Source organism: Tamandua tetradactyla, chromosome 13 (assembly GCF_023851605.1).
Source record: "Tamandua tetradactyla isolate mTamTet1 chromosome 13, mTamTet1.pri, whole genome shotgun sequence".
Taxonomy (NCBI): domain Eukaryota; kingdom Metazoa; phylum Chordata; class Mammalia; order Pilosa; family Myrmecophagidae; genus Tamandua; species Tamandua tetradactyla.
In genome coordinates, this window is record NC_135339.1 from 23,978,150 (window position 1) to 23,998,180 (window position 20,031).

Here is a 20,031-nt window from a genome sequence, read left to right on the forward strand (position 1 = left end):
CCTATAATCTTCCTATAATTTCCATTTCTAATTTTATTATGTACTCATATAAAATGTATACAGCATTTCTGCTATCAAAATAGACTATTTTAGTCACCTCCAATAAATGTACTAATTTCCAGTAAATGCAAAGCACAGAGGCAAGAAAATGGTTTCATGAAACCAGTGTTTCCCAAACTTTCAAGATGGTAAGAATCATCTATGGAACTTATCAAAAACACTGATTCCAAGGCCCCATCCCAGCCCCAATGAACCAGAATCTCCAGGAGAGAAGCCAGGGAAGACTAGCTTTAAAAGCTCCCCAGGTGATTCTAGCTATCAGGGAAGCTGGAAGACACACTGCCGTCAACCATTTGTTATGCTTCTGGTGTAGATGACCTCACTCCTTTAGGTGGGCTCCTTGGAAAAGCAGCAGAGGCGTCACCTAGAAACTATTTAGAAATGCAGTATCTCTACCACTGCCAGACCTACCAAATCAGAATCTGAGACACAGAACATCCTATTTTTATTGTCCAAATAAAAATGTAGCCCTTTGCCTCTAGCAAGATGCAATAATTTCCTCCTGTTAATTTTTGGAGACAAGACTCAGCACTCAGTCGGCAAAATGAGCGTCCTCAGGGGCTTGAATCCCTTCTTACCCATTCTCACCTTCACAGGTTTTACCATCACTTCTCAGCACACGGCCAACCCCACACTCACAGCGATATGAGTTTTTTAGGTTTACACAGATCTCACTGCAGCCACCGTTGTTTTGCTCACACTCATTTTCATCTGTAGAATAGAAAACACACCATTTACCTACTGTTGAGTGACTATTTTTTTCATAAGCCAGTTAGCATAAATCTTCATCTTTTCAGAACATATTGATACTTTCTGTAACCCAACTACTGCACAGTGACCCTGTACGATCATTTCTATAACCTCTGCTCCTCAACCGAGCTATTTATTCATCTGCCCTCTGCTGGGGTGTGAAGAACCTAACTGTTCTCCAATTCCTTCCTCCAAAGGGCAAGTCTGGGGAAATAACATTCTTTTGTGTCCTGAATATACTTATTTGTTTGTATTGATGAATCTCACTTTCTCCAATGAGCTACTGAAAAGTTGCTAAATAAATATAAACATATAAATCAAATGTGTTTTAAATGCATTAAAGAAGCCTCCATTGAGGAAGGAAACAGCTGGTAAATGTATTTGTGAAGCAGTCTTCCGGTATAAAAAACGGTCAATTGCCCTCAAAATCTACTTTAAAAATTAGAATAATCTCACATTGTACTTAAGCAGTGACTAAATTTTTTGATGAAATATATGGAATCTTGCCACAAAAAATGCACAGTTGGCGACAAAGGGGCCTGAACTATGTAGAAACCCTTCCTTCGATAAACAAAAAAAGCTTGTGCGCTAACTTTGTCATGGCCCTCAGGAATACCTGATGTGGATGTCGGATGTAAGCCAGGAACTGGGGTTTAAACACCCATGAGATGAGAGGAGCCATGGCCTTGGGCCCAGGAGAGAAGGTGAGCTGAACTGAAACCTCTGCTTAAGTCCAGGATCCTGGAAAAGGTATCCTCCTAGTGACATGGGGAGTAGAACAATTGCCCACAGGCCCATGGAAGTAATCAGGAAGTTCACTGCATGAGTCTCCAAGACAGAGAGAAGGCGTCACAGGAAATCAAAACTTGGCCAAGTCAGGGCCCTGACATGGCTGAAGTATGAATTTATACTTCCCCACACAGCATGGAAATGCTGAACTTGAGGAATCGATGTAAAATTTGCCCTGGACTAGATGATGCCTGACAAGCTTTTGAAAAACTGCTCTGAATAAAAACTCAGGTGAAACAATTACCATTGATGAGGATTTGCCATAAAACACCACACATGAGAAAATGATCCACTATGAGAAAGAGTTGTTAAAGGTGACAGATAGGAACCTTTGTACCCTAAAACTGGATATGACAGAATAATCCAGAAAAATTCCTAACAAAAGGATTTTTTTAATCACTAAATAAAACAAAGAAAGAAAAGAAACCAAAATGAAAGAAGTATGTACAAAGAGGTAGAATTGAGGACAAAAATTATAGAACTTGTATAGAACTTCAACAAAATACAGTTGAAGACATTAGAAAATCAAGGCTTCTTCTTCCCCCTCCCTCACTGTGCTTCCCCTTCGCTCAAATGGGTGCCGGGGCACCAGCAGCCTCCCTGAACGAGGAGAGAGCCACGCCCGAGGGAACCGGAAGTTCACTTAGAGGCCTTCAGACTGCTCCAGGGCTGCTTATCTTGGGACTGTGTATGTGTGTGTGTGTGTGTGTGTGTGTGTGTGTGTGTGTGTGTGTGTGTGTGTGTGTGTGTGTGTGTGTGTGTGTGTGTGTGTGTGTGTGTGTGTGTGAGAGAGAGAGAGAGAGAGAGAGAGAGAGAGAGATTGAGAGAGAGAAAGAGAGAGAGAACTACTTATTTAAGCAGAACACATACAATTCAACAACCATGGATTTCCTACAATAATCTCACTCTCCTTTCTCAGGGAAGCCAAAATTGCATTAGTGAAACTGTAGGAGTGTGTCCTTAGATAATTTTAGACCAGTGCTGCCCAATAAAAATATACAGCAAGCTGCCTATGGTATTTGCAGCCTAACTTATATACTCTACGTCTACACAATTCTACCATTATGTGTATACCTTGGAGAAAATCAAATCCATCCAGTAAACTATTATTTTTAATGTTTATTATAAGAACACAAAGCAATGCTACATATTGCTGTGGGTACATATAAAAATGATAAAAGCATAAAAACATGGACCAGAAGGACAAACACACACTACTTTAAGGCAGTGATTGCTCTTGGAGGATAAGAGAGGAAAAATGGTACAGAGTGAGATGACTTTACTTGCATCTGTAAGATTTTATTTCTGGAAAAAACAAAACTGAAACAAAATTTAACTATAGTTAAATCTGGATGCATGTATGTCTGCTTTATTACTTTCCTCTCTGAAAAAAATATATAAAATAATTAAAATATGTTCCGTTTAAATAAAAGCTAAAAGGAGATTAACACATGCAAATAGACACAACATTTCACTATAATTTTAGGGGATTCATGAACTCCCTATAATCCACACACCCCAGTAGGAGCTTGGACCTTTTCCCTACGTGCTGTTAGGCAAAGATCTCCAAGACAAATTGTTCAGCAGTAGATTTGTAGAGAGTGTATAGTATGCTCCTTTTGGTGTAAAAAAGGGTGATGAACATACATATTTGTATTTTCATATCTTCATGAAGAAGCTCTGGAAACATATGTAAGAAAATAATATAAGCTTACTTGGGAGACAATTGAGGGAGCAAGTTTTGAGTAAATTGGGGGAAGAGAACTAGAGCTTTCACAGTATACCGTCTCATGTTGTTTGATTTTAGAATTGTTTGCATATATAACCTATTAAAAGTTATTAAAACAAAAACAAAGAAATGAGCAATCAACTCTTGGCTTAAAATGAAGACAAATATTTCCCAACAGATTCTGGACGGGGATGGGTAGGGGGAGAGGGGGCGGGTGAACTCCCAGGACCCACCCCTCGCTTACCGCAAAATTTTTATCATTATGTTTTTATCATTTTCAAAAGGACTATGCAAGCCCCCTAGTGCTGTTAAAGGTATGGTGGATGGGGAGTGGGGGTGGGGGTGTATATTTAGAAGCTGAGATGGAAAAAAAAGCTTTTCTAAAATAACAAGCCTTTTAGGGGGAAGAGAGAAATGAGACAAAATAAAGTGTCAATGGCTGAGATATTTGAAACAGAGTCGAGAGGTTATCCTGGAGATTATTCTTAAGCATTATATAGTTTATATAATAGTTTTTTTTTAGTTTATGGTGTATTAGAGTGGCTAGAGGGAAGTACCTGAAACTGGAGAGCTGTTCTCTAGTAGCCTTGTTTCTTGAAGATGATTGTATAATGATATAATGCTTACAATGTGACTGTGATTGTGAAAACCTTGTGTCTGAAATTCCCTTTATCTAGGGCATGGACAGATGAGTAAAAAATATGAATAAAAAAAAAAAAAACAAGCCTTTTATACCCCTTTTCACTCGAATCCCCTATCCCATCCTGACCTTATTACTGTTTTTCTTTGAGAAGGGGGGACCAGTCCTTCTCTTTCTTGGCATACCTGTTTTAAATCTGAGTTTGATTACCAAAAAAACACTTCAGAACATTAAAGAGAAAGAGAGATGATCTTCAATCTTCGTTTTTTCTACTCTGCTTCTTTCTACTTATGGACAACAGAACACATATATAATCCTAAAACCCTGGATTTCCTACAAATAATCCAACTACCCTTTCTTGCTACTCAGGGATGCCAAAATTATATTAGTGAAGGTGTAGGAGTATGTTCTTAGATAATTTTAGACCAGTGCTGTCCAACAAAAATATAAAGCTAGTTGCATATGTAATTTAAAATTTTCTAGTAGCAACATCAAAAAATATAAAAGAGAAAGAGGTAAAATTAATGTTAATAACATATTTTATTTGACCCAATACATCCAAAGTATTTTAATTTTAATATAGAATAGTATTAAAAATTATTAGTGAGAGCGCAAGAGCAGGTAACAGTGACTCAGTGGCAGAGTTCTTGCCTGCCATGCCAAAGAGACCCAGGTTCGATTCCCAGTGCCTGCCCATGCAAAATATATATATATATATCAAAAAAAATTATTAGCGAGATATTTTCCAATCCTTTTTTGTACTAGACTTTAAAATCTGATGTTTATTTTACACTTATAGCACATCTTAATCAGGATGGTAAATTTTCATTAGGAACACTTGATCTGTATTTAAAGCAAAAAAAAATTATAGTTAGTATGGTGGCTTAGAGTTATGTACCCCAGAAAAACATGTTCTTAATCTTAGTTCATTCCCCTGGATATGAACCCTTTGTAAAGAGGAACTTTTGATGAGATTACATCAGTTAAGGTGTGGCCCTATAATCAATATGGGTCTTAATCCTATTGCTGGAGGCTTATAGAGGGGGCCACAGAGAGGGAAATTGGACACAGAGAGAGAAGTTACAGGGAGCAGTCAGAAGCTGGAAGTCAATGGAACCCAGAAGAGAAAGGAGAAGATGTGGCCATATGCATTGCCATGTGATGGAAAAACCAAGGAGCCCTAAAGATTGCTGGCCAACCAGAAGATACTGACCCCTAAGAGGAAGCAAACTTTCTAGCCTCTGAAACACTGAGCCAATAAATATTCATCGTTAGGCCAACCCATTGTACGGTATTTGTCTTAGCAGCTGGGAAACTGAAAGAGTTACTCAAGTTATCGCAAATGTTTTTGGTTTTCCAATGACCGAACTGAATATCAGCTATTACATTTAAATTGATAAAAATTCAGTTTTTCAGTCACACTAGTCACATTTCAAGAATTGTATAACCACATGTGGCGGATGGCTACTATATTAGAATCCTGATCACTCTAGAATTTGGCTTGTTGGTTAGTCATGAAACAAAAAAGCAGACTCCACCCGAAGTGTTCAAAGTCATGCACTAGAAGAAAATGATGGTGCTCTGAGGCAAGGAGCGTTTCTGATTTACCCCTTTGATCTTAATAGTTTGTTTCTATGACACAATGAGTTTCTTACCAAAGCATGTTTGTCTGTCAGGGCCTAGCACGGTTCCTGGGGAGCACATGCACTCACTGGTGTCCAAGCAGCTGCCCTGGCAGTCTTCATCACAGATGTCATAAAAGTCTGCAGAAGGATAAAGATCACCACTCGCTAGGGCAAGGACCAGCAGACACTCTCACTCATTAGAAAACTTCATTAGTTCTATCAGGGAATAAGAGCTGCTAGCCAACATCAAGGGAATTCACACTGTTTGGGTTTTACATAATCCAGGAGCATCTTTTGTCATTTGGATTAATGGTTCCCAACTTGGTTCCATAGACCTTCAGGTGGACTTGCTGCAAATCTAAAACCTCACCACATGCAGGCAATAGACTATATAAACACTAGGTCCCATTCTTCTATGTACACTATTTACAGGTTTTGATGGGACTAATATTACAGAAATTGATTTTTTAAATATTACTGATCTCAGGTAGCTTCTTATTACATTAAAAAACACTAATGATGCTAAGCACAATGTTACGATGTACATGACTTTTATATAATATGTATATCTTAAAGAGGGGTCTTCCACATTCAAGAAGGTTGGCAATCCACTATTTAGAAAACCTAAACCTACACTTGACTCTTGTTTTGTTTGACTAGAATAAAGGAAAAATACATTGATCAAAGTCATAGTTTCTTTCTTTTTCTATTTTTTCAGGAATTTTTCAGAAATCTAAAAACAGACCTCAGAAATTACAAACAGGAGGTATCTGTGGCCCCAGCAATATTACTCTAGATCCTGAGATAATACCACCACCAATAACTGAATTTCATGTGGCATTTTTCCTTTCTGCCCAATCTGTGGTCTTGGGGAGAGAGGAGACAGAACACAGGGCAGGTACTCACGACCACAGTAGACATGAAAGCAGACACTGGGCTTAGTCAGACGATACACATAATAGCCTCCAGGGCAAGCCTTGACCTCCACTGTGGTATTCCAGAGGCAGCAGTTCCCATTGAAGCTCGCACAGGCCTGGCGTTGCACAATGCCATCACCTTCTAGGGGGTGGCTGCCATTGAGCCAGACTGGTGCATGGGTTCCACAGTGGTTTTCTGGTATGCAGAAGGTTGGCATGGCATCTCCTGCCATGCCAGTGAAGCGATACCACTCCCCGTCCACATGATTGTCACATACTGGTGGACCTTGGGACTCATCGAACTGGTGGTCAGTGTTCCTCCAATGCTCATTCAAACTGATGTATGCAGAACAAGGATCTAGGGCTGGGAAGGAAAAGGACACCTAAGAGGAACCTCGTGATATCAAACTACAGTGGTAACAGCTGGAGTTCATCTTCTTGGTCTTGCATTTTGTCTTTTTGGGGGCTCAAGAAAGAAATGATAAATGATCTAAAGTCCCCCAAAGCAGTCACTTAAGTTACTTCAAGTTGACTTAAATGTGTTTCATAGATGACTTTTACAAAGTTATTTTGAGCCTATTTAAAGTTTAATGTTAGCATTGGACTGAACGTTTTATTCAGAGTGATCATTTGATAGAACTACAGTTGTTCAGACCAAGGAAGATTAGGATTATAATCTTCTGAATTCTGCACACGGCACATATTTAGAGTGTTGTGTTCATACACAATACTCTATGGAAAGCAATAGACAAACCTGATGTCCAGAGAAAGCTGAGAAAACTTAGAATGGGGCCTAAAAATTATTTACTGAGGAGGAAGCTGTGAACTGTAGTCTGGAAAAGAGAATATGAAAGAATATGCATATCAGTTTTCAAAAATCTGGAACAGGCTCTTGGAAGAGAATTTAGACATCCTGTTGTGAGGAGAAATAGTTATGGGCAAGCATATTGCAGTTCAGCTATCCAGTATTGGGAGAAACTACATTCCAATTTGGTAAGCACCCTGTCTTTGGAGATGTCAAAAAAAGACTGAGATGGCCATTTATAAGGGAGATTATAGATGGATTTTTGCTTTAGTAGGAAGTTAGACTTGATAATGAACATGTAAATCACATTCCACTGAAAAGGAAGAGGCCTGGGATACATACCACTTGCTCTGAAAAACACTGGCAAATAGTTACCAAAGATAACCTCAAAGTCAGTTTTGGTATGCATTTCACCAGCTTATTAAAAAATATCATGAACTTTGTGTGTTCATAATTAGCCATATTATGATTATCCTAGGTATAATAGAACAAAAATTTTCAAGGATGCATTTTTAGCATATAAATTACACAGACAAATATCTCATCAAAACATTTTAATGCCTAAAGACACCAATATAGCTAATATTCTCACTGCTTCCCTCAATTTCAGGGAAATGTGGAATTAATTTAGGTAAACTGCCCTTATGAAAAAGCTGTGAAACCAAGAAATTCTAGAGAGGAGCACTGGTTAGAGAATACTATCTGTCTGAAAGTAAGTAACGTTGCAGGTAGGGAATCCACAGTAGGGCTGACATTTTGTGGGCAGGGAATTCAGTATTAGCAAATACTGCACAAGAAATATGGATAGACCATGGTCATAAAATTGGAATTTTCCAGAAATTATTTTGGATTTTCCCGGTCCACATTTCAAACTCAAGTTTACTCTTTAAACTATAGTCACATGTAGTGGCGGGTATAGTCTAGCGTTAATGGACCCAACAGGAATACAAATTAGGGACAGGAGATATGTAGGATATCACAGTCTCAGAAATAAGGCACTGCCAGAGTTACAGATTGTAGGAGCAACCCCCTTATTTCTTTAAAATGTTCTTGAGGTATCTCAATGGAGCACTAGTCTATATTTTGATAACACTTGAGGAGAGGGGATATTCTCACACTAGACCCTTTCCCCTTTCTTTTTTTTTTTTTTTTTTTTTTTTCACATGGGCAGGCACTGGGAATCGAACCCAGGTCCTCTCCGGGTCCTCTGGCATGGCAGGCAAGCGTTCTTGCCTGCTGAGCCACTGTGGCCTGCCCCTCTTTCCCCTTTCCCCTTTCAGAAGGGAAATTTATTCCCTCTCACAGTTGTGACCTTTTTACGAAGTGAGGTTTTTCAAGGCAATTTCACAGATGATTATAAAATTCATAGAAATATTTGGTTCATCTCCCTGACTCTAATTTTATAGGAAATGGTTAGCTACTCAACGTTTAATAGCTTCTACAGAAGTCCTTAATCCTCTCTCAATAAGTACTTCATGATTTATAAAATTCTTCCTTAAATTTCACTGTCCTTTCTTATGCCATTTGCTAAAAAGTCACTTCCTCTCCTGTTGTAGGTGAGATACGGTGTAAATGGGAAATTTACCCACCATCTTCTGTAAAATAAATAAATAATGATATGTATTTTTAAAAGTTAACCACCAAATATTTTCTTTTCTAACATTAAATGTTTACCCCACCCCACCCCCTTTTAAAAAGGCAGTAACTCAATCCTTTTATAATCTGGCCACTCATCATAAATTCTGTTTTGAGTTTCTCAGTGTGGAGACTGAAATTTGGAATTGTGCATATTGCAGCTTCAATTGCTGATATATACTCCCCCAATAAGAGGGCTTCAAATAGAACATCCCCGTGAGTTCCTTTCAAAGTTCAGGCTGGGGAGGCTGGAGCCTGCCAGAGAGCTTCTCAGCAGGTTTTCTAGGTTGAGTCCCTGCCAGCTGCCCTGGCTGCCTCCACCTTCCCTCCAGCTCTCCTTACCCTGGCCTCCTTCTTCCTCCTTTCTTCTCCCCTCCCTTCCCTTTTTCTGGGCAAGTGTCCACCTTTTGACCCCAGCCCCGAATCCCACCCGCCTTTTTCTTGCTTATGGCATTAAGCCAAACATCCTAGAATGGCTGCAAAAAGGGAGGTGGAAAGTGTATGGGAGAATACTGGAGGTATTAGAGGGAAAGTAAGCAAGGAATGAGAGTGAGGCAAAAAGGGAGTGGAAGTTGAGGGGAGGCCACCTTTTCACTCTTGGTTACTTATTAGAGGCAGATATCGGATGATTAATGAAAGTTAGCTCAAGCTTATTCAATGTGTACCCTTAAAAGTGCTACAGCTAGGTCCAAGTTACTTGAAGAAACAAATCAATAGTTGAGCTGCTCACTGCCAAGATGCTTCTCTCCCCCCAACCCACCTCTTCAATTAGAACTGAAAATTCTATTGGAAAACTAGAGAAATTTGTTAGTAACTGGAAACTCTTCTTTGCATTAGCTAGTTTCGTGCCAACCCTGACACGTTTAAGACAGTTTAAGATTCACTTGGTCTATGGAGGTCCTATTTTCAGATGTCATGACTAAGAAGTGTCGTTTCTCCAGACCTGTACATTTCATAGGGATATAGCTTTCAGTCCCTTGCATTCATAAGAAAAATCTCTACTTTCTCCCTCTCTCTCTTTCTCTCTCTCTATATATACATTTGCTCTTAAAATTTGTTAGAATTCCTTTTTTAAAAAATAACATAAAAACATTCTTAACATATAAACATTCCATACATGGTGTACAATCAATGGCTCACAATATCATCGCATAGTTGTGTAGAATTCCTTTTACACACACTCCAAGAAATATTAAGCTCATGGAAAGCTGTGGAATATGGCAGATCTGTGGCCATTTTGGATGCCCAGGCAAGAAGCTAAATGAAATGTAACAGATATTCTCTGAAAACATGTCTTCATAGCTTATCAGTGACTTTTCTTACACTATCCTATGACCAGTATTTAAGGTACTAGAATCTGGCTCTCAATCATCTGTACTCAACAGCACATTCCAACAACAAAAAGTACATTGTGCTAAATACTTTACACAAGACTCACCCATTGGTGACCCAGGTGTGATCATCATGGAAAGACAGGTGAGAAGCAGGAATTGTAGCATTCTTCTGGAACAACCAGCAGAGACAGAGTGGAAAATCCTCCTACTGGTTTTGCTTTGTCCCTTTCTTTTTCAAGCACATTTAGAAAAAGGTCTCTAGGCATTTATGAAGAAAGACTTCATCAGCACTGGTAGGGGCTTTATCAGAGGAAGAGGATGAGTGGGATAAGGTGTCCACTGCTCTGGCCTTGACCCCAGATAGAAGCACTACTTTACACTGTCAACAGGGTTATTTTATTGATATTTTTTCTTTAGGAAAAAAGCCCCACAATTCCTCATCCTCCTATTGTTTTCTCTCAAGAATTCCCTGCAATGAATGATACCGCCACTATCTTATCCAGAAGGGAACTCTAAATGAAGGACATCCCCTCAAGTCGAAATCTTGTTTCATGATTTTTTTCTAGGGGTTGACTTCATAATGTTGCAACTATAACTTTGGGCACTAAATAAAGATAGGATAAAGTTGTGTGATGGAAACAATAGCACAAAAAAATAGTAGTAAGGACAGGTGTGAGATGGGGTCCATATTCTTAGCATGGTCTCCTGATCTCAAAACTTTCTGCAAAAACAAGGCTTAAGCCCTATTTTTCACCAATTCAAGCAGTAATGCCTGTATTTTATGGTGCTTTTCTTTTTGAAAATTAAAAATGTCTTAGTGTTATTATTTCACTAACACCCTAAGCTAGGGATGGGAGCTTAAAATTTGAAACTAAACAACACACTGAGAAGTAAATGACAAAGTTTACTAGAGTTTCACTTTCAGACAAAAGAGAGGAAATCATAGGGGCCAGCATATTGCATGTTACCAGACACAGCCTTAGTGTTTACAGGTTTGGAGTCTGCTAGCTCTCTGACAAACTATGGTGTTGTGGAACTTCCGAGAATCAGCACGCACAAACACGATAACGTGAGGAGGAAGGGCAAAATGAAGGGTAGGGGGAAGTGTTCGGTTTTCTCTGCAGTACTTTACTAAACAAAGACCTGAATGAAACACAATTTTAACCTTGACCTGATTATTTGGGCAACTTTTATTTCTGCCCTTTCTCATATCTTTGCTACTTTTCCTGATAACCAAATTTCTAGTGACTGGGAAAGGGATACTGTTATTAGGAAGTAGTTCCTAAATTTGTCTTTACAATCTCTTGGCATAATTTTTTACTATGCTAAGTGACATTCAAATTATTGTGGCACATCCTCTAAGGGTTTTAGTCCAATTAAACAAATTTTAGTGTTTACTGGGGACCACAGTTTTTGACAACAAAGATGGTAAAAATGGTGTCCAAAAGCACAATTTAGGGTATAGCAAGCGGCTTCCATTTATCTAAAATTGCATTTAGTTATTTTATCACTTACATATTTAGTTACTTTATCACTTCCTTTATCACAGGCAATTTGGACATTAGCTTCTTAAGTTGTGTGTGTTTTTTTAAAGTTGTGTTTTGACTGTAGTAATGGATGACTCTGGAACTGATAAACTGCCTCTGTGTAGGGGTAGCACTGCTAAATGGCAGTGCTCTTTTTTTAATCACATAGCTGTATATTCATCACCATGATCATTTCTCAGAACATTTACATCACTCCAGAAAAAGAAATAAAAAGAAAAAAGAAAAAACTCAGACATGCCATACCCCTTACTCCTGCCTCTCATTGAACACTAGTATTTCCATCTACCCAATATATTTTAACTTTTGTTCCCCCTATTTTTTTTCTATGCCCCTTACCACTCCCTTTCATTGATCACTAGTACTTCAATCTACTCAATTAATTTTATTTGTTAAATGGCAGTACTCTTAACTGAAAAAAGAAAATCTCACAATTTCCTCTTCCTAAGAAGCCATCTGAGTGCTTCATATGTGTTGCAGAGAAGCAGAGGACGTGTGCATGAGATAAACTCAAAATTGCTGCCAGGATTGATTGATGGGAGTCAAGGACTTCTACCAGATAGCCCTTTGGTTCTATAAACAAGCATTCCCCGGATGTTAGGGCATTTTTTCTTAGTCTTATTTTTTCCTTTCTAGTTGGCCTGCTTTTTCATTTTAATTTTTCATGATGCAAAATTTTAAATGTGTACAAAAGCAGGGAGACCCAATAATGAACAGGCAGCTTCAGTAATTACTACCGTCTTGTTAATCTTATTTCACTCATACACCAGCATGAATTTCTAACATATCTTTCTTTTTATATAATCACAATACTATTACAACTATGAAAACCCAGAATAATTCTCTAGTATCATCTAATACTCAGTCCATATTTAAATTTCTCCAGTTATTTAAAAAAATGTCTTTTTCACTATTGATTTGAATCAGGATTCAAGCAAGATATACACATTGCATTTGGTTGTGTCTCTTAAATTGCTTTTCATCCATAATGGTCCCCTCTCCCTTATTTTTTCCATATGCCATTTGTTGAAAAACAACAACAGTCATTTGTTCTGTAGAATATTCCACATTCTGCACTTGGCTGGTTGCTTCTTGATTGTCTTTTGGTCCTTCTCCCCATTTCCATACTGCATATAAACTCTTACCCATATTTTTAAATTTTTCTAAAATGCATTATAAGAATTTTAAAATGAAAATATTCTGGTGACACTGAAGGAAATTAATGGGATGGAAATTTTCCAGCAAGACTGGAAATAGATCAGTTAGGTGGTGTAATAAACCAGTCTCTTGCTCAGGAGAGCTTGAGTATCAATTTGAGAATGACAAGCATATAAGTGGTAACTTAAATGGGGACCCAGGGAAAATGTGGTCCAAGATAGAACCTTGGAGAAGCCTGACATATCAGCTGTGGGCAGTGAAAGAGTTCACAGCAAAAGAGACAGAGAAGTAGTCAGAGATTTGTAAACAGAAACCTAAGAGTGGAGTCACAGAAGCTGAGGACAGTTTCACAGAGGAGGATGTGTGTGATCTAGTTTGCTAGTTGCCAGAATGCAACTCACCAGAGATGGATTGTCTTTCAATAAAAGGGGATCTATTGGTTAACGTATAATTCTTCAGAGGAAAGGCAGCTAACTCTCAACTGAGGTTCTTTCTCACGTAGGAAGGCACAGGGCAATCTCTGCTGGCCTTCTCTCCTGGCCTCTGGAATCCAACAACTTTCCCAGGGGTGACTCCTTTCTGCATCACCAAAGGCCTGGGCTGAGATGCGAGTGCTGAGATGAGCGAGGTATGCTGAGCTGCTTTGGCTGTGCTACGCTAAGCCCTCTCATTTAAGCACCAGCCAATTAAATCAAACATCATTCATTACAACAGGTACGCCTCCTAGCTGACTGCAGATGTAATCAGCAACAGATGAGCTTCACATACCATTGGCTCGTGTCCGCAGCAACAGAACTAGGTGCCTTCGCTTGGCCAAGTTGATACCTGAACCTAACTACCACAGTGTTGTTCAACATAGAGCTGTTTTGGTTTGCTAAAGCTGCTGGACAGCAATATACCAGAAATGGGCTTGCTTTTACCTTGGGGATTTATTACTTTATCATTTACAGTTTTAAGTCCGTGAAAATGTCCAAATGAAGACATGAAGAGAAAGATAGCTTCTCTGAAGAAAGGCTGCTGGCATCTGGGGTCCTCTGTCATATGAGAAGGCACATGGCTGATATCTGCTGGTCCTTGGCTCCCAGGCCTCATTGTTTTCAGCTTCTAGTTCCAGTGGCCTCCTCTCTGAGTGTCTGTGGTTCCTCTCTTAGCATCTCCAAGGTATTTTTCTCTCTCTCTAAACTTTCTTGGCTTTTCTTTCATTCTCTCATGAAGACTTCAGTAAAGGATTAAGACCCATCTTGAATGGGCTGGGTCACATCTCAATGGAAATAGACTAATCAAAAGATCCCTCCCACAACAGGTCTGTCCCCACAGGATGAGATAAAAAGAACATGAGCTTTTCTGGGGTGCATAACAGCATCAAGCCAGACAAGAGCATTTAAAGAACATGTGGAAATGAACATTTTATAAAGTGGTAACTGTATACTCAGTAGAATCCATTAAAATTAACCTATACTTTTATCCTAAGGAAATAACCACAAAGTGCCTCAGGAACACTTTGAACTTTGTTTGGGAGTGCAGGGAACTGAAGGATTATGGCCGTGATAAAAATGAATTGCAACACTTAGTTTTGGTGAGTTCCAAAATCTCAGAAGTTCTACTCGTCATAATATCTATCCAGATAAAAACCCAACCTATTTGTACTTGTATTTGTTTTTTTAAGCAAATACTAAGTGCTTGCCATTACACTTTGACAAGCAAAATACAACTGTTGCATGTGACCTAATCTGAGTACATTTTTCCTTTCAATTTACCACATTCACCATACTCACCAGCCCCACAACTCATTTTGGTTGACAGTTTGATCACAGAATTTTGAGCCTCAGTTTCCTTCTCTTTAAAGCAATGCTTGAGTAGATCAATGGTTCTTGATCAGAATCACCAGGAGGGCTTATAACTGAGTTTCTTATTCAGTAAAACCCAGAGAACTAGCATTTCTAACAATTCCCTGAAGCATACTCGAGAATCCTTTTTCTTTTTCCAGCTCTAAAAGTCCATGATTCCCTTGTAAAACTGCATTACCTATAATCAATCAGAAAGTAAACTATCTCTAATGAAAAGCTATGCTTTAAACTTTAATTGTAAGCTCCACAGAAGCAGGGATCATAGGTTTTACTTTCCTTAAACAAAAAAAGTGTCCGCTGCAAGTTTAGCACAATGTTGTGGAATTATTAGACATCATTTATTGAATGCACATAATGGCTTAACATTTTCAATCTTTTCTTCCTACACTTTATACATGTCTCAGGACTGTTAGGCTGCAATAAGTTGTCAGAATACAGGACCATAACTATGGGGGCTCTCTGTACCTCCTCTCACACTGTATTAAACATAATCAGACATTTAGTATGTGTTTTCTTTTTTTTTAAAAGCAGATAGAAAGTTTATTAGGAATGCATGTGAGAGGACATGTGGGCACTCTCACAAGAAAAGAGAGGTGAGAGGCAAAAGGCCCTAACACTGTGGGGCCATCTGCTTTTTTAAAAAAAAATTGTTTTAGGATATGACCAAAATTGTACTTAGAGACAAATGCATAACTTTAAGTACATTTACTTTTTTGGGGGTGGGGTGGGGCGGGGTGCATGGCCCGGGAATCGAACCCAGGTCTCCTGCATGGAGGGCGAGTATTTTACCACTGAACAACCCATGCACCTATACATACATTTATTTTATTATTATTATTTTTGCATGGGTAAGTACTGGGAATTGAACCCGGGTTTCCGGCATGGCAGGCAAGAGTTCTGTCTCTAACAGTCGCACCACCCCGTTCATTACTTTCTTTTTTTGGGGGGGTGGGGGGCGGTGCATGGTCCGGGAATCAAACCCAGGTCTCCTACATAAAAGGTGAGCATTCTACCACTGAACCACCTGTGCACTCCTCATACATTTACTTTTAAACAAGAAATAAATTGCATACAAGTATTTAATAAGTTAGGAAGGCAAAATGTGCCCAACGAAAAATAAAGATTATAGCAGAGCTTAAAGAATGAAAAAATAGGACAATAAAAAATATATAATACAATAGAAAGTGGCCAGCCACTCTAATCAAGGATTAGGTTAGAAAACACAAGCACACAAAATTATACTTGTGATACAACAATAGGTAATAAAGGGAATATAAAAAACCACTATGTGGTAACAAATTTGAAAATATCAAAGGAATAGATGATTTTCTAAAAGAATATAATTTACCATAATTGATTCAAGAAGTAGAAAGTATGAAGCTCCCACTAACCAGGGAAGAAAGTTTAAAAATCTGTACCATTTTTATCTTTAATAAATTTTTATCTCCAGGTGTTCTTACACATTTTTTTCTTCACCTGAAAGCAAAAATAATTGCTATGCAGTATAAATTGTTAAAGGTTGTGGAAAATTTTTAAATGCTCTAAAAATAATTTTACAAAGCTAACATAATCCTCAGAGTAAAACCTGACAAATACAACATAACTACAGTCTCATCTTTGAATACAGATGCTAAAATATTAGCAAATGGAATCCAAAATTTACTGAGTGAATTATATGTCACAGTCAACTGACAATAGTATTAGAATATCTAATATTATGTCAATTATTCAATGGAGAAAAACCATGTAATGATCTCTATGGACGTAAAAGAATATATCTGATAAAAATGAAAAATTCATTCAGATTCAAAATTTGAAATGAATTTGAAAATGAAAGATACAACTATAAGCTAATAGGGACTATCACATCAAGAATAACCCACATATATATTCTGGCTTTTACAAAGGGGATTTATTAGGTTACCAATTTACATTTCTAAGACCAAACCAGCACACTTAGCATAAAGTGGCAAGATTCATCCACATTTTAGCTATATACTTCATTGATAATGATAATGAATAATATTCCATTGTATGAATAGTCCACAATTCCTTTATACATTCATATGTTGATGGATATTTTGGTTGTTTCCAGCTTTTGGCTATTGTGAATAGTGCTGTTATGAATATTGGTGTATGAGAATTTGTCTGAGTCTCTGTTTTCAATTCCTCTGGGTTTATATTTAGGAGTGGAATTGCCAGGTCATATGGTAATTCTATGATTAATTTTTTAAAATTAATATATATTATATATTCACATACCACGTAATCATCCAAAACGCACAATCAATGGTTCACAATATAATCATATATCTGTGCATTTTTCATCACAATTGAATTTTTTTTCTTTTCTGTGAAAAACTAACATATATACGAAAAAAATTACAAAGCACATCACAACAATTTGTTGTAGAATAGATTTCAGAGTTTGGTATGGGTTACAATTCCACAACTTTATGTTTGTACTTCCAGCTGCTCTAAGATATCAGAGACTAAAAGAAATATCAATATAATGATTCAGTAATCATGCTTATTTGTTAAACCCTACCTTCTCTGTGTAACTCCATCAACACCTTTGATCATTCTCCCACTCCTTAGGAGTATTTGGGCTATGTCCATTCTAACTTTTTCATGTTGGAAGGGGCTGTTGATAATATGGGATGGGGAGATGGAACAAGTTGATGTTCTGGAGGCTGGCACCTCTGCATTTCAGAACTTATCTGGTCCAGGGACCCATCTGAAGGTTGTAGCTTTCTGGAAAGTTACCCTAGTGCATGGAACCTTTGTAGGATCTTATATAACACCCTAGGTGTTCTTTAGGATTGGCAGGAATGGTTTTGGTTGGGGTTTGGCAAGCTATGATAAGTAGCAATGTCTAACTGAAGCTTGTGTTAAGAGTGACTTCCAGAGTAGCCTGTTGACACTATTTTAACTCTCTCAGCCACTAATATCTTATTTGTTACACTTCTTTTCCCCCTTTTGGTCAGGATGACACTGTTGATCCTACAGTGCCAGGACCAGGCTCATCCCTGGGAATCATCTCTCACTGTCGCCAGGAAGATTTTCACCCCTGGATGTCATGTCCCATGTAGTGCAGAGGACAATGATTTCACTTACAGAGTTGGGCTTAGAGAGAGAGAGAGGCCATATCTGCACAAAAAGAGGTCCTCTGGAAGCAATTCTTGACATCTATGGGTAGGCTAAGCTTCTCTGCTGCATACATAAGCCTCACAAGAGCAAGCCTCAAGATCAAGAGCTTGGCCTATCATTTTGGGTGCCCCTAATGTTTGACACAGTATCAGGGGTTTCCTCAGTGGTAAAGTTTAATAGTTCCATATTTTTTTCTCCCATCCCTCAAGGGACTTTGCTAATAATTTTTTATTATTTGCTTAATATACTCTAAGATTTATCCAGGCATTGAGCTATACAGGATTAAAAGCCCTCATTCTTATTTTGGGCTCCCTGTGTTTTGATTGTTTAAAAGATCTATCCAGAAGCTTGAGTTAGGTTGTGTGCTACAGAAAATTTAGGTTCTGAACAAAATAAACCGTTCTTCCTTTGGTCTTAAAAAGTGCATAAGGTTCTAAAATATAGACAGTGTCTTCCTTACACTCTGTTCTGAATTACCTTAATCAGCTTCATTCTTATCTCTAAATACCAGGTTATACACATATACAACAGCCTCTCAAATTCCAGAAATAATAATTACCACTCCAGACTAAATGTGACTGCTATAAGAGCTTAAATTATAGGCCCTTGTTTTCTTATAAGTATTTTCTTAATGAGACCATACAATATTTGCTCTTTTGTTTCTAGTTTATTTTGCCTCACCAAATGTCCCACAGGTTCATTCGCAATGTTGCACACCTCATAACTTCATTCCTTTTTGTAGCAGCACAATATTTGATCATATGTGTATACCATCGTTCACCAATCTACTTCTCAGTCAGTGCATCCTTCAGCCACCTGCATTCATTAGGCATCATGTATAACGCCCAAAGTTCACAGTCCACCAACATTCTCAATTTTAGATAATTTCATTGGTCCCAAGAGAAAGATAACCAATAAACACACCCTAACCAGAAAGAAAATCTGTACCTCCCCTTAACTCTTGTTGCCCCCCACCCCCACCCCATTGTTTACCCCTGGTGTTGCTGTGGTTCTGTTGATGTTCTCCTGTTACACATAGCCCATAGCATGTGATAGCAGTTTCCCCTATATCCCAAACTTCCACACTCTTTGACCAAGATTCATACCTTTGCAGTAGCTCATGCAAGAACTTATTTATATTTGTAGTGTTAATCAGTGGGACACATAGGTCTATACAATGCCTCTCAATCATGTTCACCTTCAATATGGTAATATTACTTATAGAGCCACTAGAGAACTGCTTTCAGTTCTTTCTATTCCCTTATATTTGAGTTCAACCTCATTAGCTAACCGTTCACACATCTCTAACTTCCATGTATCTCTAGGTCCCCAATATTCTGTATTATAAGCCTCTGATTTTACCTTTACCATGGTCTAAAAGTGGAATCATAGTGTCTATCCTTTTGTGTCTGACTTACTTCACTCAGCATTATGTCCTCAAGGCTCATCCTTCTTGACATGTGCTTCAAGACGTCATTTTTCTTACTGCTGCATAATATTCCATTGTATGTATATACCAGTTTGTTAATCCACTCGTCTGTTGATGGGCACTTGGATTACTTCCATCTTTTGGCGATTGTGAACAACGCTGCTATGAACATCGGCATGCAAATGTCTGTTTGTGTCACCCATTTGCTTTTATATAGTTTTGTTCCTTTTGTAATTTTTATTAACTATTTTACTACCCTCCTCTTCCTCCATCTTGGTAGATGCTTCATGGTAGATGACTCACTCAGGTGTGGTTGATTGGCTCTACCCTTTCCTACAGATGACTCACTCAGGTGGGGATCCTTTGCCCCCAGGTGCTGTTTATTGCTATTCTCAGAGATAACTCTCTTCTTGAGGCCTGACTGCTTCTTGGAATTTGCCCTTTGCTCATCACCCAGCCACCGCCCCTGCTTTACTCCTCCCTCAGCGATTTCTTGCTCCCTTAATTTTAAGGAATTTGGGCCTATGGTCTATCTTCTGTAGCTGCTTCAAACTGTCAGTGGGTCACAGGCCCTGCTTGGGGGAGAACAGAAGGTCTCTAGCTATGCTACTGAAGGTGG

General features: G+C 38.4%; 1 protein-coding gene across 1 annotated transcript in view; it reads right to left on the bottom strand.

The window, feature by feature from the left end:
- The window catches only part of OIT3 (oncoprotein induced transcript 3), a 29,917-nt gene extending 18,937 nt beyond the window's left edge, over nucleotides 1-10,980 (bottom strand). Inside the window, exons 1-4 of the mRNA XM_077124972.1 lie at nucleotides 10,389-10,980; nucleotides 6,500-6,874; nucleotides 5,624-5,731; nucleotides 649-771 (exon numbers count right to left, since the gene is read on the bottom strand). Coding sequence (XP_076981087.1) covers nucleotides 649-771; nucleotides 5,624-5,731; nucleotides 6,500-6,874; nucleotides 10,389-10,449 — 667 coding nt within the window. The 5' untranslated portion in view covers nucleotides 10,450-10,980. The remainder of the gene's footprint in view (nucleotides 1-648; nucleotides 772-5,623; nucleotides 5,732-6,499; nucleotides 6,875-10,388) is intronic.
- Nucleotides 10,981-20,031: the final 9,051 nt, after the last annotated feature.